The sequence below is a fragment of the Gopherus evgoodei genome, chromosome 7 (genome assembly GCF_007399415.2).
Source record: "Gopherus evgoodei ecotype Sinaloan lineage chromosome 7, rGopEvg1_v1.p, whole genome shotgun sequence".
In the NCBI taxonomy this organism is placed as follows: Eukaryota; Metazoa; Chordata; order Testudines; family Testudinidae; genus Gopherus; species Gopherus evgoodei.
The window spans coordinates 17,204,996-17,222,645 of record NC_044328.1 but is presented as its reverse complement, the minus strand read 5'-3'; the positions used below and the strand labels follow the sequence as shown (position 1 = coordinate 17,222,645).

At 41.5% G+C, this 17,650-nt stretch overlaps 1 protein-coding gene across 2 annotated transcripts in view; it reads right to left on the bottom strand.

Moving 5' to 3' along the window:
- The window catches only part of GRK5 (G protein-coupled receptor kinase 5), a 232,529-nt gene extending 215,556 nt beyond the window's left edge, over window positions 1-16,973 (bottom strand). For both annotated transcript variants that reach the window (XM_030570339.1, XM_030570336.1), the window contains exon 1: window positions 16,698-16,973. In XM_030570339.1, the coding sequence (XP_030426199.1) occupies window positions 16,698-16,749 (52 nt within the window). In that variant the 5' untranslated portion in view covers window positions 16,750-16,973. The remainder of the gene's footprint in view (window positions 1-16,697) is intronic.
- Window positions 16,974-17,650: the final 677 nt, after the last annotated feature.

Here is a 17,650-nt window from a genome sequence, read left to right as displayed (position 1 = left end):
AAAGCTGTATTTCCCCACATTAGGGTTAAGGCAAATGTACCCATTATAGCAACCCAAAAATAAAAGAGGGGAGAAACCCACTAAACACATCAAAGAACATTTCACTACCTCACAGCACTTCCATGTCTGGATATGGCAATGAAACACTCTACAGCAAGAAGTCTGTATTAACCAAAATAAAGAATGCACCTGAAACTTGCCAGAGGTCACAGAACCGACCACCTGACTGAGGGTTTTATTACTGTTTTGTAAATCAGACATGCATGGTTGTAAACAGGCATACATACGCTACAGAGCAGTTTCTTGAGGGCAGCATTTCTCATGGGGACTGGCAGGTGTTCTGTTCGTCGAGGCTGTTATTACCACAAACTGGGCTTGTAGCATGGGAGCATGTGTCACAAAGCCCTTTCTGGGCAGCTCCGGACATTGGCCCCACAAATTACCATAGACAGGCTTTAGGTGGTCTGATTGGCAGGCTTGAATTATGTCTCTTTGTGGAGTGTCCAGCTGGAGAGCTGCTGTGGTGACTCCCACTACCTTCCGTTGCCGGCAGATGGCAATCTACCCATCCGACCCTTTTTTGTTCTGATCTGTGTATTTTTTTTCCCAGGCTGGAATTCTTTGGTTCTGGTAAAGAGAGTTGGTTAGGGAGGTGGTTCTGCATGGCTTGGAGCTAGTCAATTTGATAGTCATTCCATTGTACCGTATCTGGGATCAGGAAGCAATTCTTCTTAGGGCAGATTTGCCAAGCCTTGTGCTTGATGTGGTACACAAATAAAGGCCAAATTCTACATTTGCAGGCTCCCACAGACAGTGGAAATGCACAGCCCAGGGCAAAATTTGGCTCCAAAAGCCTAATTCTTCTCATCCTCCCATAGGTAGTGCCAAAAAAAAAAATTTTATAATGTAAGAGTGGCTAAGAGCACCCAAGTCTCTGCCACACTATTGCTCCGAAGAGAGGGAAGCTACCATTTGCATACTTTGTGGAAGACCAGAACTGATTACAACATTTTGCCCTTAAAGATCCTCCTGTTGGAAGCACTCAAGTGGTTTCCATGTATTAATGAATTCAAACTCACCAACACCCCTATAAGGAATAGCCCATGATTCCCATTTTACAGATGGGGAAGCTGAATCATCAAATTGTTAAATGACTTGTCTGTGGCACATCTGGAAGAGGGTCCAAGTCTCATGACTCTCAGTTCTGTGGTTTACCATTCTCTCTCATAAGACCAGAAGTTAAGAGAGATATATACCAGTTTAATATTCCTAGGCACAAAGATCATGAAAACAAGGTGCATTGTAACCATGAGAGGGAAGTTTAAGTCCTAAACTTCAGTAATCCACATACTTCTTTCTACATATGAGCTTTGGAAAAGCTAGTTTCAGGAGCAAACTGTGGTTTAGACTCTTGGTGAAATAAACAAAGCAGATGAGCCTCCCCAGACACGTACTCCACAGAGAATCATTTGTTCGCCTGTGCTTATATCTCAGCACCCTCAGAAAACATAAAATCTTGTCTCAGAGACATGATGCGGATCTGAGACATTCACGGCAGAGGAAAAGAGGGGTTTGTGCTCACAAGTCAGTTATGGGCCTATATCACTGTGCCTGTAAGTTATTCCATCTGTAACAGATAAAATGTTGGAAAGCATTCTTCCGTGAATATTACAAAGGCTTAACCTTCAGAGTAAAACTACCTTCAGTTTACTTAACTCAACTAACACAACTGAACTGCTTTTGAAAAAATTGCAGGTAAGGGAACTGTCCATCTTCTCCTAAAGGTATGGAATCCTTTACACTGGCTGCAGTGCTGTTCTGTAGGAAGTGATTGGCCAACTGCCACTGCAAAATGCAAAATGAAACTGACTATACTAGTGTTCCTGAGCTTCTCTTTGCTCTCCTGCCTTTGACGTAACACACTAGTTGGTAACCTGTGCAGTCTGTTCATCTGCTGAAATGATGCTACACAAACCTGATCACTGTTTGATCTCTAAAATATTTAGTGGATGAAGGGACTCTAGTAGATCCTTTATGGACTTTTTAAAGCATGTTCTCATAGCTTTACAAAACTAGTTTGGATAGGATGGAGCACTGTCACAGCATCTGCAAACTCACCAAACAACAAATGGCAATCAAGAGAGAAAATGTGTGAAGCCAAAGGTGTGCCCCTAGGGACTGACATTTGCCCCAATCTTATTTAAAATAAAAGTAAACTGCATTTTAATTAAATCCATGAATGCTGCAGAATTGGGACATGTTGCAAACACCAGTGAGGGCAGAGAAATAATAGGTTAGACATATGGAGAAAAAAAAAAATTAAAGGAGATTCACTGCAGACTAATACAGCTGGGGAAAAACAATCCAATGGGAGGAAGATTCTGGGAAAACACGAATGGCCCAGGAGGATTGGGGATAGTTAAACAGGGCAAAACAGATCTTGTACTTTGGGGCTGCATACACAGAAAAAGTCAGGTCACAGGCCAGGGATGTGCTAGTCCCCCTGTATAGGCCTGCAAAATCATGCAGGAACCTCAAAGTATCAGAAAATTCTAGGCTTGATTCACCCTGGTGCTGCAAAGAGGAGAATCTTGTGTCTGGAGCACAACATTCAGCCCCAAGGCAGGTGGCAGGGCCTTCCTCACAGGGTTCCACTGGGGAGTGGCACAGGTCTGGGTAGAGCCCCATAGTAAGCCTACTGATGGAGGCTACCCAGAAGATATGCTGGTTCATCTCATCAGCCCTGGTGCCATCCCTTCCCAAGGGATGCCCCACCCACTGTCAACTGCATTGGCTCCACTATGAATTCCAGGGCACCTAGAGGATCAGAATCACTGACTGTTTGTGCTGCTGAGCCCAGCCCTGGACAGAGTTCCTGCTGCTGGGAATGAACTGGGTCCACTGACTAAATGAAAGGAATTCAAGGAAGAACATAAAAAATGACTGGAGGGACAAGCTGAGCAGGAGGAAAAACTAAATCTGTTAAAGCTGGTTAGATAATAGCTAACAGTAAACACAATGACAAGTATCTGGAGGGTGTGAACACCAAGGAGCAAGAGGAACCGGTTGGATGGCCATTAGGAGTAAAGAGAATGAGTAAAGGAAAATTTAAGCAGAATAGTCAAGGAAAAATGAGATGTCTCAGACTGTGAAAGAGTCTCCCATAGGAGGCAGCAAAATCCCCATATCCTGAATCATTTAAATCAACACTGGATAAAGCACTGGAGAAAATACAGTAGAATGTATTCCTGTGCTGGGAGGTGAAGGGATGATGGCCAAATTCACTCTCAGCCACATCTGTGTAAGCCCATTAACTTCAGTGGAATTGCACCCGTGCAAACGAGAACAGACATTTACTCAGGCACTTAATTTTAAACATGTCAGTAGTCCCAATGAAGCCAGTGAGACTACACACATGCTTAAAATTAAGCACATTCATAAGCGTTTGTAGGATTAGGGCCTAAAATTATCTTATAAGGAAACCTCACCCACAGCTCTGTCACAAAAGAGAAATTAATTATGAATGAATAAATTGTGCTTATCCTAGAGCCCACAGAAATATCCCTCCTTTATTATTAGCATTATTGTACTCTTAGTACTTGTGTATATCTGTATCCTTTCAGGCTGGCATTTCTTATTTGAGTAAGTGTTCTTGTCAGTTTCTTCAAATATATATGAAAAGACATTTAATGAAACAGAAGCAGCTGGGTTATTACTACACGAATTCTGCAGCCATTCCCAAGCTCATCCATCTTTCCCATCATTCTTGTTACGTTTTGTCCTTTCAGTTTAACTAGTATCCTTGCAAAATTTCCAAGAAATGCTCTACTATGCTTGTAGGATTTTCTTCTTAAGAATATTTACTTAAATTCTGGCTCTCTGTCTCATCTTTCCGACAAAGCAATGTGCATTTTTAAATCCTTCAAGCAAAATCATTACAAAGATAATCCAGCACAGTGTAATCAAACTGCAGGGTTCTTTATTTTCCTAGACTTTTAATTTAATTTTGTATCCTGTGGTATCCTATAAAAAAAAAATTAGGATATCATCTTTTTATTGTTTAGATCACATGCCTGTATGAAATGAAGAGTGGTGGGTTTTCTTCCCATTCACTGTTACACCACATACAACACTGCTTAATTTTAAATGACTCTCACAGGGGTAGGTCTCACTTTCATGAGCGGGAATTTTATCCTTAACTCTCATTGGCAGTAGCGGGTGTATGGTCTCCTGCCCAGCAATGATAAAAGAGGCTCCATAGACTTTTATGGAGAAAAACAATTTCATCAAAGGGTTTGGTTTGGATTTTTTTTTAAATGCATTCATGGGACCAGATGTTATCTGGCTTGGGCTTGTAAGAATTCCCATTCACTTCAGTGGGACTACACGTGCTTAAAGCTGGGCACGTGGTTAAGTACCTGGCTTTACACCAGTCTAAATCAAGAGTAACTCCAATGAAGTTAAGGGAGTTACACTAGTGCACAAAGAATGTGAGAAGAGAATCAGCTCCACATTCAGCTGGATAATGTTAACCTGGATTAACAAACTAAATGCTGAGTCTGCAGTACATCCTAAAGAATAAATTCAAGCCCCATTCTGACTCCAGGATCTGCATGCTCCTATACTAGCAAGTCCAGTGCAGGCCTGGAGCCTCGAGTTTTCCATTAAAAACATCCTGCCCTCAGCACCTAGATGTTCTTTGTTGGTTAGTGTGAACAGGAGTTGATTGGTGGATCTTAGCTATCACAGTAATTCATGGAGATAGATGATCTCTCGAACAGCTAAGCCTCAACTCTTACAGGGTTTAAGATCGCTACCAACACTTCATATTGCAGTCAGGAGCAAACAGACTAGATCAGTCTTTGGAGCAGCGGTGTAGCAATGCTTGCCCCAGGGAGCATGTTAAATAGAGAAGCCATTATATTTTTCACTAGCTGTAGCTTCTGAGTGGCCTTCAACATGTATGAGCACAGGGAAATAATGCAATTTCTAGGTGGCACAAGCCGGGATCTGGATCAGACACAGACTGCTGTTCATTTTCTCTGTTCTTGAGTGATCGGAGTGACTGATCTCCCTCCCAAAAACACATACACTGTAGTTAGGTTGGAGTACCGGTGAAATGATAAAACACAAATTCAGGTGGGAAATAAGGTGCAAATTTTTAACAGTGAGGATAATTTACCATGGGAATAACATACCAAGGGTTGTGTTAGATTCTCCATCACTGGCAATTTTTAAATCAAGGCTGGATGTTTTTCTAAAAGATATGCTCCAGTTCAGAAGGAATTAATTCAGGGACGTCCCATAGCCTCTGTTATGCAAGAGATTAGATTAGATGATCACAGTGGTCTCTTCTGACTTTACAATCTATGAATAAGGAGTAGGGCCCTACCAAATTCACGGACATGAAAAAATACATCACGGACTGCGAAATCTGGTCTTTTGTGCTTTTACCCTATACTGTTCAGATTTCACAGAGGGAGACCAGCATTTCAAATTGGGGGTCCTGACCCAAAAGGGAGTTGTGGGAGTGGTGCCACAAGGTTGTTTTTTGGGGGACGGTCACAGTGTTGACACCCTTACTTCTGCACTGCCTTCGGAGCTGGTGGCTGGAGCGTGGCGGTTGCTGACTGAGGGCCCAGCTCTGCAGGCAGTGTAGGGGTGGCAATACCATGCCATGCTATCCTTACTTCTGCGCTGCTGCTGGCAACAGTTCTGCCTTCAGAGCTGAGATCCTGGCCGGCAGCCACCGCTCTCCAGCTCTGAAGGCAGTGCAGAAGTAAGGGTGGAAATACCGCAACCCCTCCAGCAACACAGAAGTCAGGGCAGCAGTACTGCAATCCCCCCCTACAATAACCTTGTGTCTCTCCTCAACTCCTTTTTGGGTCAGGACCACTACAATTACAGGACTGTAAAATTTCTGATTGAAATAGCTGAAATCATGAAAATTATTATTTTTTACATCCTATGACTGTAAAATTTACCAAAAATGAACTGTGAATTTGGTAGGGCCCTAACAATGTGTATGTGCCTATGGTCTCAGATGGATATGTACTTGGGGCAGCTCCCACTGCCATGGATACACTATTTTTAATGTGCTAGTTAGATCAAGAGCTACTGTGAGTACATCTGTCTGCTCAATCTAGGAATTACACTCCCAACTCCAGGTGTTAACATACCCTCAGAAATCTTTTACCCAAATTCTTTACTCTAATACAGAAAAGCAAAATCCTACCACAAACCTTGTTGGCTTCCTGTAAATTCTGTTTTGACTGATTTATTTTTTTTAGTGAAGATAATTGACTACCTTTTCAGAACAGGACCATGTGAAGACACCAGTAAAGACATTCTCTCCATAAGTAAAAGATTTATTATTTTCCATTTGAGGAAAATAATCCCATTGGGTTAATGGAGCAGATAAAAGTAGCTCTATTCAAGTCACTGTTGTATATGGGAATTTCTGAAGCAAACATTAACATCAGGACTTAATAGCTTCCAATATATTATCAGGTTAATAACACAACAGACTATCACGTTAATAATTTTTACCAGGAAGGCAAACCAAACAAGCAGAGCAGCTATTAGGCCATAGTATGCTAATTATAAAGGCCAATTCCTATGCCATGTCATATGTCAACAGATCGAGAGAGGAACACAGTCCTAATCTCTTTAAAAAAAAAAAAAAAAAAAAAAAAAAAAAAAAGCCCAAATCCTACTCTCCTGGGCAGAACAGAACCTGAAATGCCAGAGGATTTGACATATCAAGAGCAAACTATACACCACAATAGACTGACTCAGTCAACAAGAGATACATCCACAGGGGGCTACCGGGAGTGGAGTGTAAGGCCGAGCATCATCATCATCAGCGTTGTTCTGACTTGTACCAGGTGTCAGGCAGGCCTCTGCACACCCCCCAATAGACAAGAAGTGGAAGACAAACTGAAAGTAGCTTAAAGCAAAGTTTGCCTCCTTCCACCTTCCCTGCTCCAAGAACAAGAATGGAATAACCAAGAATGAAGCCCCCTATGAATACTGTATGAATCTCATTTTATGTAATGGTTTTTGCTGTTACCCACAGGCTCTTTAGCATAATCTTTCTGGGAAGACCAGAAAAATGAATTAGGAAAACCATTAAAAAAACCTGTTAAGTTGGATCACCATGAAAACAGCCTAAACTCTTGAGACAGATTTTTCAAGAAGAAATGGTTACATGCTTTAAAGGGAATTTTCTGGTTTTTAATCCTTTATTTAAAAGTAGACTGTCTCTTTCATACTGATTTACTATATTTGAGGCAACAATTTCTATAGTGACTCCCAATTCCAATCTTGGACTGTATCTATTTCTTGGTCTCCACAGGAGAAATCTTCCCCTTCACTCAAAAGAGTTGACCTATTCTTGTGTTATGTGTTGATTTCCTGTATTTTTATGGAAACAACTGACATCTTCCTTACAACAGGTTTATTTTTTGAAAAAAATATCACCTCTGATGGGCTGCAGGACATTAAATCAGATGCTGCACTCAGCTGTAATGGTTTATGATCCTTGCTAAAGTCAAATTACAATAATCATATGCATGTTAATGTTCCATTAGGAGATGAGTTACACGAGTCATTGCCACCAGATATGGTCTGTCACTACAGTGAATCTCTTTCTTTCCAAACAGGCCCTGTCCACTTCTATTGCCCTTTTTAAAATTCTTGTCCTACAGCTGAGTTCTCGGATACTGAATGTTTGTCATGTATAAGACATATTGCTAATCTATTGCCAATGAGGACATGTTCTAACCTGTATTGGTATCTTCTGGAAAGGGAAGTTAAAAATATGGCAATTTGAGGACTGGCTCATTTCACAGTTTTGTTTTTTATATGGTGACAGGGTGCACCCATTACAAAAACATTATGAGAGCCATAAAAATAGAGCATCCCATTTGGTTAGAGCCATCAAAGGACCTGCTTGGGTGGCATAAGTATATGTTTCTTTCAGTATCGCCGTCATCCCTAAAAAGGAAAAAAAAAATCGTATTTGTGTTGTGTTTTTAGTGGGTTGTGCATTTTTTGTTTTGTTTTGTTTTTTGCTTTGATTGGGTTTTTGTGTAACCATTCTTCTGAAACCCAATATCAGAGAAAATTAATAGTTTCTTTTCCAAACTGGCCCTTCTTTAAAGCTAATTACCATGATGACCAATTCAGTTATTTCTAAAACTTTTTAACAAGTTCTAGCAATATATTTTAGGATTATGTTGTCTAAAGAAAACTTCTGTGCATAAATGCAGTACCTTAAACCTCATCTTTCAGGCTTTGAAATTGTCAAGCTTCAACTAAGTCTACACAATTATTGGTGTGTGTGTGTGTGTGTGTGTGTGTGTTTCAATCAAATTGTTAGTACTATACATAAAAGATTTAGTCTTATCATTGCTTTGTCCTATACAGACCATTCTTTAGAAGATAGTGGATTCCGAACTAGAACATGCCCTCTAGCAAATCCATCATTATTTTTAAATATGCAGTGTTATGGAACCATGACTGCCTGGATCAGTTTTACAACTTGTATTTCCTATGTAATTTATTGTTCTGGTTATTGTTTTTATTCACTCTCCCTAATATTCTGTAACCACCACCTTTTTTATAATAAAAAAATCGTATTCAATACTTTTACAGACAAACTTTGGCAGCAGAGTTGTTTGTCAATTCAGTATTGCCAACTTGTGTTTTCATTATAAGTCTTGCAATATTCTGTGTTTTTTGAAAAGCCTCAATTCATGGAATCGTGCAATTATGTAAGAATCTCAGCATCCTCTCTCATTCCTTGCAAGTTCCGAGCTCTCATGTTTGAGAACTTCCTGAAAACATGAACCTCAGAGGCTCAATACCCAAAGGCAAATAAAGTAACCCTCAATTGATTGCTTTTAAAAAAAAATTCTAATTTTAATTTAATCTCATAATTTTGGGGGAGGTGGGATGAGGGGTGACTCAAGATTGTTAAGTACTGAACGCTGGTAATACTAATGTATCAAAATATCTTTTAAAAGTTCCTATCCTAAGTCCTGAAAAGGAGGACAAAAGTATAATGATTTGCCCATTGCCTGCTCTCCATCACACAAGGTGTGTGATGTTTTAAACAGTTGAGATGAAGGCACTATCCAGATAATCAGATTTAACAAAAAATTCTTAGCTATGTTATTTATGGCACCTTAGAGTTATACAACTGGTACAGCTAGTACAATCTAATTTACTCTTCACTCTTTATACCAATTGTCTAAAGGGACTGAAATGAACAGAGAAAAAATTAATCTGATCTTGGTCATTCACTAGCACAAAGTAGTTTTCACCTTCAGTCAGGATATGAGGATGCTTTTATTTTTTTAAGAGAAAGTTTTCAAGGATATATAAGAAGAAACATGAAAATATTTATATTGGGTTTTGTGTATTTTTATCTTCAATAAAATCTGTGAATTTTGAGCCTAAATCAATGAATGTGCATATATCTTCTGATTTCCCCTTGCCACTATATACCTATGTTCAGAGGTGAAAGTAAGCAGGTATGGTCTGGTATGGTGTACCAGCAAGAGCTGGTACGCAGTGCTGGAATGGTTTCCCCAGGCTGGTGATTTAAAGGGCCTGGGGCTCCCTGCAGTGGCCAGAGCCCCTGGCCCTTTAAATCTCCACAGAAGCCCTGCTGCCACTACTCTGGGACTCAGGCAGTGATTTAAAGGGCCAGGGCGCCCCACAACAGCAGGAGCCCCGGGCCCTTTAAATCGCCACCCGAACCCAGCTGCCGGAACCCCTTTAAATTGCCCCTGAGCCACATTCCTGCTCAGGACTCCAGCGTCCCAGTAAGCAGAGGTGAAAGTAAGCTGGTACACTCCACTACGGCGTAGCAGCAAGAGCCTGTGCACAGTACCAGGGCAGATCGGCTTCCCCTGGCAGCAATTTAAAGTGGCTGGAGCCCTGGGCCCTTTAAACTGCCACAAGCGCCCTGCTGCAAGAGCCCTGGGGAAGCAGAGGGGCTCAGGCAGCAACATAAAGGGCCTGGGGCACCTGCCGCAGCTACCATCCCAGGCCCTTTAAATCGTCCCCAGAGCCCTGAGGTAGCAGTGGCAGGGCTCTAGTAGCTGTTTAAAGGATCCGGGGCTGGGGCAATTGCCCCCACCCCAGCCTTTAAAATAGCCGCCGGAGCCCCGCCGCCACCTCCCCAGGGCTCCGGGGACGATTTAAAGGGTCAGGGGCTCCGGTAGCTGCTACTGCCCCGGGCCCTTTAACTTGCCACCGGAGCACCGTCGCCGCTACCCCAGGGCTCCGGCAGTAGGGCTCTGGGGACAATTTAAAGGGCCTTGGGTGGTAGTGGCAGCCGGAGCCCCGGGCCCTTTAAATCACCGCCCGAGCACCTGGCTGCTGCTGCTACCCCAGGCCTTTCACCTCTGCCGATAAGTCCTTTAACTTACTTCCACCTCTTCCTATGTTTAATATGAGCTTGCATTATAACCCTCTGGTTTGCATTTACAGGTTGGATATCTCCTTGATTGAGATTTACTTAGATAGTTTTGAGTCGTTTTCATTTTGGTAAGGACTGTAGCATACGATTGCGCTGCAGCACTTGCACTGTGGAAAGAAAGCTCTCTCCCCCCACTATGTTCCCTTTTTGCAAGAGAATTTGACATCACAATCCATACTCCTATTTCCCAATTTCTTGTGACTGTTGTTATCCATACACAGTAAACTTCCTAGTGGTTCATGCAGTGTAGTTGTAGCCATGTTGGTCCCACATTACCTCACCTACCTTGCCTTCCTAATGTTTTGGCATGTTATATATATTTAAGCATGGCCTATTCTGGGCCCAATCTGCTCACAACAGAAATTTTGCCTGAAAAGGGAAATCAGGATTAGGCACTTCATGGCAAACTCTGCTCACCTCCAAGCTCCTTTTGCTACTTCGGGGGCTTCTATCATAACAATGGAATTTGCCAGAGGAAAAGTTGCTTTTGTGCACATCATGGTTGAATGAGTGTTTAAACAAGTCAGTTTATCAACTACTTTGTCTGAGATCACGGAAATGGATGCATTATATCAAAACTGAAAGTAATATTCATTTCATTTACTTTAATGGACAAATATATAGGGGTATTCCCCTCTCCATTCTCTTTCATGATAAGTACTTAACCTGAGAGGGAGAGACAAGTATTAAAAAGAGCGAGATCTGTCCCTTAATAGTAGTCACCCTCTAGGCTGTTTCCTTGCTGCTTTACAGTCATTGTTTTTTACCTATATCTTGTGTTTTTCAAACATCAAGGCCTCTTTGTTGTGCTTTTATCTTAAGTGTCTGGGGAAGTGTGTATTACATATCCTGGTTTTCCAAAATCATGGCATGACTGGATGACTACACTTGTTATTATTTAGCTATCTAGTTTATCTTCATACGCTCCTTACCCTTGGTGTCTGTTCTTTTTCATATTAATAAAAGATGGTCCAACATATCTGTTTTGTTCCTAATTACTTTTTCCTTTTAGTGAACCTGATATAATTTCTACTGAAACCTCATAATTGTGTTACACAAACTACCAAGCTTTGTGTACTGAGAAAAGAAATATGAAACGGAGGAAACTTCACTTTAAAAAATAAAATGAGAGCGAGGGAGAAACAAACCTTCACCCTCAAACACACCATTTAAAAAACACACATTTCTGAGTACAGCTTATAACTCAATCATTTACATGATTAATATTGCCTATAAAATCATGAACATTCTGCAAAAAGGTCAATTTTCTTCTTGCATTTATTCATTACTTGCAATTATTGAATTAAGGGTTTTTTTGTGTGCAAATTGTTTATTCCATGATTTGCAATTTGAGCTGCGTTGTTCAATTATGACTGGTCACATAGTCACAGTGCATTGGTTCTGTTCATTGTTTGGATGAGTGCAATTCTTTATTATAACCATCAGGTTTCTGGCATGACTGTTTTATACAAAACAATTGAAAGTTTGCTTTCCAGGTCAATTTCAGCTTAAAAATCCACTTTCCTCTGATGGTTGTGCTCCTATAACAATCACAAAATGAGCTTGCATAAAGGGAGCACAAGCAAAGCCAAAGTAAATGTTCTAAAAACCAATATTTGCTGGAAAATATTTATCTAGCTCTACTTCCAAGTCTTTGACATAGTTCTCCTTACTGGATTTAATGTTGCAGGCTTGTTGAAACCTTGATTTAAAACCATTTTGAAGCCTCACCTAGTACAGTGACTTTGGGCCTCATGCTCCCATTGAAATAAAAGGCAAAAACTTCCATTGACTTCAGGGGGGAAGCAGAACAGGCCCCTTTGCTATAATGTTTTGCTTGTCTGAAAACGTCAAGCCATAGCCATTGATTGAACCTCACTATTTAGTTTAATTACTTTCTTCATTGCCATCTCTTTGAGCGACTCCCGGGCTGGTGGAGCTCCTGTCATTTTCAGAATGTCCCTATTGTTTCAGAGCAGTGTTGTTGCAGCCACGGTCGTCCCTTGAAAGCTTGGCTCTCTCACCAACAGAAGTTAGTCCAATAAAAGATATTACCACACCTCCATCATCTCCCCGTATTGTTTCAGCTAATATAAACCTTCACTCTTGGTAAAACAGCAACCAGCAAAGGCCCGAATCCTGCCAATACCTATGCGTGTGCTTAACTGAACTGGAAGTACAGTTAAGAACATAGAGTTTTCAGGAAAAGGGCCAGAGTTTTTGCAAATTCAATTTCAGATGCAATTACTCTTGAGATATGTAAGTAATTTTTTTTTAAAGTCTTGGTACTCAGTACAAGCGGGTGTCTCATTCATCTACAATTGCTTCAGAGAACAGATTATTTTTAGGAATATTTTCCTCGTTGCAGTTTGTAATAACATCTTGAAAACCTCAAGACAATCTGTTATGCATCTCTTTCCTTTAGTATTGTGGGGTCATCCAGGCATACTAGGCTTTTATTTTTAACGACACCCTCCCCCCCATGCTATGAAGCATTTGCTTTAAAAATAAACAAAACCACCTCCTACAAATTTCACAAAAACTTTGCAGCCATGGAACAAAAAAGGCATAAGGTAAATTTTGGGGCTACAAACCTAGAAGTTTTACTGCACCTTTAGCTTTCAATTCCAGCTAATGGATTTGTTACACAAATTCTTTCAATATTACTGGAACTTCCTTGACGATCAAGGGTAGCAAAAGGCCATGCAGTAGATAGCCATATTTAAAATTCTTGCAATACATCTAGGGTTGCCAGTTTTGGTTGGATGTATTCTTGGCGATTTCATCACATAACAATCTTTAATTAAAGATTAACCTTTAATTTCTGAGGACTCCAGGCCAGTCCTGGAGAGTTGGCAACCCTAACTGATTCTCTGTAAGTGACACACAACTGTATTTCTTAAGAACATTAATACTGGCGCTTTAAAGTATTACTAGAGATCTTAAATCTGAAAGAGCCTATACTGACGATGCCCAATCATATTCCAAGGGTACTGTAAAAAAAGGACCCACAGCGAGCGAGTCTCAAAGCCTGAGTCAGCTGATTCGTGCTACAAGGCTACAAATGGCAGCATAGAAGTTCAACTCTGAGGGGAGATGGGACTCAGACCAGGTTCCAGCCCGAGCATCTACACTGCTATTTTTAGACCTGTAGCATGAGCCCTGTGAGACTGAGTCAATTGACCTGGGCTCCGAGACTTACTTCTGTGGGTCCTTTATTTTTACTTATTGCCACGTAGACATCTCCTAAGCCATACTATAAAAAACCCAGCAGAAAATAAGAATGCTCCAGTCTGAAGTCAGAAAAGAATAAGCCACCAATCTACAGCTAGTATTCTTTGAATACACTATATATATATAGCACATCATTTATTCTGAGAATCTCATGGCTTTACTCTGTAGGTAAATCTTAAAATACCCTTGTAAGTTATATAAACGTTGTTATGCAAATCTAACTATTTTGTCTCAGGCGTTCATGTGCTAGTATAATGCTGAGTGTAATAGTTGAAATTATCTCATTTATTACACTAATATTCCTTTATTTGTGTTCCTGTAAGAAAATAGGAATTGCCAGACTGGATCAGACTTGAGGTCCCATTCTGGGCCAGTGTCCTGTCTCCAGCAGGGGCCAGTACCAGTTGCTTCAGAGGAAAGTGCATGAAACCCTGCTGTTTATATCACAATAGAACAGTTTTCTCTAGTAACTGTTTTCAGTATATTGAAGTTTAAGCAATGTTGGATCCACATATTATTTTAACCAATCAAAAATTGGGGCTGCAATTCTTGCATGACGTAATTCCATATTGGGGTTTCAGAGAAATTTTAACCTCTATGAGCAAAAAGTCCCTCCACCCGGACATGTTTCCTTGTAAATCACACCAGCCTCGCTCTCATTCACCATGAAATGTTCTCTCTGCGTTGTATGCCTCTGTACATAATAAATCTCTGTTGAAATGGTTTCTGTGGAGTGGGAATCCCCAAGGTAAAATTGCTTCCTAGTTTAGGTACCAAAGTTTGGGAGCAAATTGGACATAAGGAGAAGGAATGAAATAAGAAGCTTGAACTTTAATTCCTGAGCTGTTTGTCACTGAGCTCTCCAGCTGGGTGCTGGTGGACTTCTGACAGTATGAATAAATATCCTGTATAATCATCTCAGAAATCCCTTTCTGAGGCTTCCCAGGAAAATCTAATTCCTTAGCCCAATAAATAAAGGTTAACCACCCCTAACTCAATAAAACTAAGAATAAGTTAGTATGCAATAATCTAAAGCTTCACAAATTCACTTTATAAATAATATAGGGTCTGTTACTCCAACGGAAGAAAGAGAGAGGACTCTCAGAAGGAGATAGAAGCCTATGTCAGAACTGGCTCCACACTAAAGATTTTGCAATATATTTACCAGAAATCTGAAATAGAAAGTTAATTCCTCTTTGTGAGACTATCCCTCTAGAGCAGTGGCACTCTGAATGGCCTGCTGCCTGCCTATAGACATATAGTGATCGCTAAAGTAATAATTTTGACTGCCACGAGATTGTTTCCCCAAGCCATGTAATGTATAACAATTTTCAACCACCAGGTGGCTCCTCACAGATGTTTTCGCTAGTGTTTCCCCCTCCTCTCCCCCCCCAGCTCTTAGCCATCAGTGGAATACAATGTCTTGCACACAGGTGTTCACACTGTCCTTACCACACAGAAGAATTCTAATACTATCAGGGTTAGACAGTGGAAGAAAGCTACCTCTACATTAAAACACTGAAGACCCATAAAAGTGATGTTTTCAAATTCAAAGGATCAAATGTGTTATTACCGGAGGGGGGGACACCATAAACAATGAAGACTGCTACTGTTGATGGAAACTTCCATCTTCCCCCCCCCCAGAAAAAAGAGGGGGGGTGACCATTTGAAATAAGGATCAGATGGTTTTTCTACTGAATGGAACCTTCCAAGGAGCGATTTAATTTCCACAAGTTTAACAGCTAAAGGATACCCTGCTGCATTATCTAATGAAAGTCCCGCTGAGATCCGTGCGTGCCATATAAACACAGGGCTGAGCCTGAGAATGGGAAAGATGTGCGAGATAATGAAGACATGGGAGTCATTATGTTTTTGGCTAGGGGTTCTTCATTCATCAAACGCAGTGAATGAAAATATTAAATACTGCATGCCAGGTTAATGAGCTGTTCCGTTATGATCCTCTCAAGATGTGAGAGCCTCGCGCTGGGTACCCTCTCAGCCAGGCTCAGTAGAAACCTGATCATTCAAACCAGAAAACCACTTCCCCCCCTGAAAACGCTGTACACACCAGGGTTTTTTTTTAAGAGTCATCTTCGGCAATGCAGCTAGCTCTGTAGTTCGCCCGGATATTTTTAACGTATATGTTGCGTTTTCAAAAGGATGAGCACCAATAATTTTTAGCGAGGGTTTTCTGCTAGCCTCTCTCTAGCCCCCTCCCTTCAAGCATCAACCACCTCTCACAAATCTAGCCAGATCTGCCTTTCCAACCAGAACGTTCAATAGCAGTTTCATACAATCATCTGTCGGTAACACAGCAAGCAAAGAAACAGCCCCCAGTTCAGCTATTCACACACAAAATCCCCTCCGAAACCGTGCATTATTTTGCAGATCGAGGTCCTTTTTCATATGCACCGTAGAAGCTAATTACATGTCACCTCGCTCTATTTGCATTTACTCGCTTTTCCACATAAAACTGGATTAGGACAAAAAAAATATTTAAAATGGACAGTTACCAGCAACATTATATCACCTGATAATGCCGAATAAGGCAATGGCTGTATTCTGCCAGTCGCACCACACAGAATAAAAGGCTATTTGCATATTTGCTAACCCTTTTGAATGAATGCATCTGCAGCTGACCTTTAACAATAGACTCTGAGATAGCACAATCTGTGGGATCAGATTGGAGAGAAGGGGTGAATATTTTACCATTACAATCTCTGCGATCTCAAACATCTCCTCCTACGGAACCTCTTCACAGCTGGAGATAAACATTCTATTGTTTCAAATCCGCATTTTAAACGCAGGTTCAACCACATGCAACCTCGAGAGGGAACAGGATCAGGATCAGCACGGGGTCTAAAAATCCCCAGTGTGCATTTCCCCCTTCCTCCGGTAATGCATTACCTACCACTACCAGGAGGGTAAATGCGACAAGGGTGCTCCATCTCCCTTGCTGTTTCTCTCTTACCTTCCCTGGCTTTCAGCAAGACAGTATTGGCAACAATATTTTCCAGCTCCATTGACAGTATCAATCAGCGAAGGTAGCGGCACTGCAGCAGGATGTCAATTGCTATAGGTGCTGCTGGTTCTCTGTAACGACTATCAGCCTCCTTCCTCTAGTGCATTATTCCTCCTTATTTCCCCCTCCTGGAGTTTCCTTTAAGAAAGTCACTGCTAGCTCTCCCCTCACTAATATTTTCTCCCCTCTCTATTGCTCTGCTACTCCATTCTCCTCCCCCCGGCTCCCTCTGATGGTTTAATATTTCAGATGCTGCTGCCTCCCTCCCTCCGCGGGGGTGTGGTACTATGAAGCTGGTTTCGCAGCATTGCGCAGGCGCCATCCTCAACAGCTGGTTCATTCCTCAGCGCTACGAAGCCGGGAATGCTGGGATTTGTAGGCTGAGCGCCTGCTCTTGGTTTTGGCTTGCACCTTGAGGAGACCTCCATTATGTAAACCCAGAGGACGGGGAGTTACCAGGGCTGTACAGGAGCTATGACACATTACATCTAACTGTTTTGGGAGACTACAGATGCAGCAGATCATCTGCATAACATAGGCAAGCAATCAACAGCCCAAGCAACGGAGGGGGTGGGGAGTATGTTTAATCCCCTGCAAAGTATTTCAGAGTTCCTGGAAGTAGGACCCTAGTGGTTGCTCGTTGCTTTTCTGGTGGGGGAAAATGAGCGGCAGAGGAAAGCCGTGGGGAAATCACCAATAACAGGAGACTTCAATCACCCAAGTTCAATGAAATGCTCACATTTCTTCAAAACCGCTGAAGTTTGGTGGAAGGCTGGGAGAAAGCCATGCCCCACGCGTCGTGCAAAAACGCTTGCACCCTCTCTGGGTTTGCACGAAGTTATGAATTTACTGCCGACGCCTGCGCAATGGAGACAAAGCCAGGCAGTCGTGTATTAGTCTTC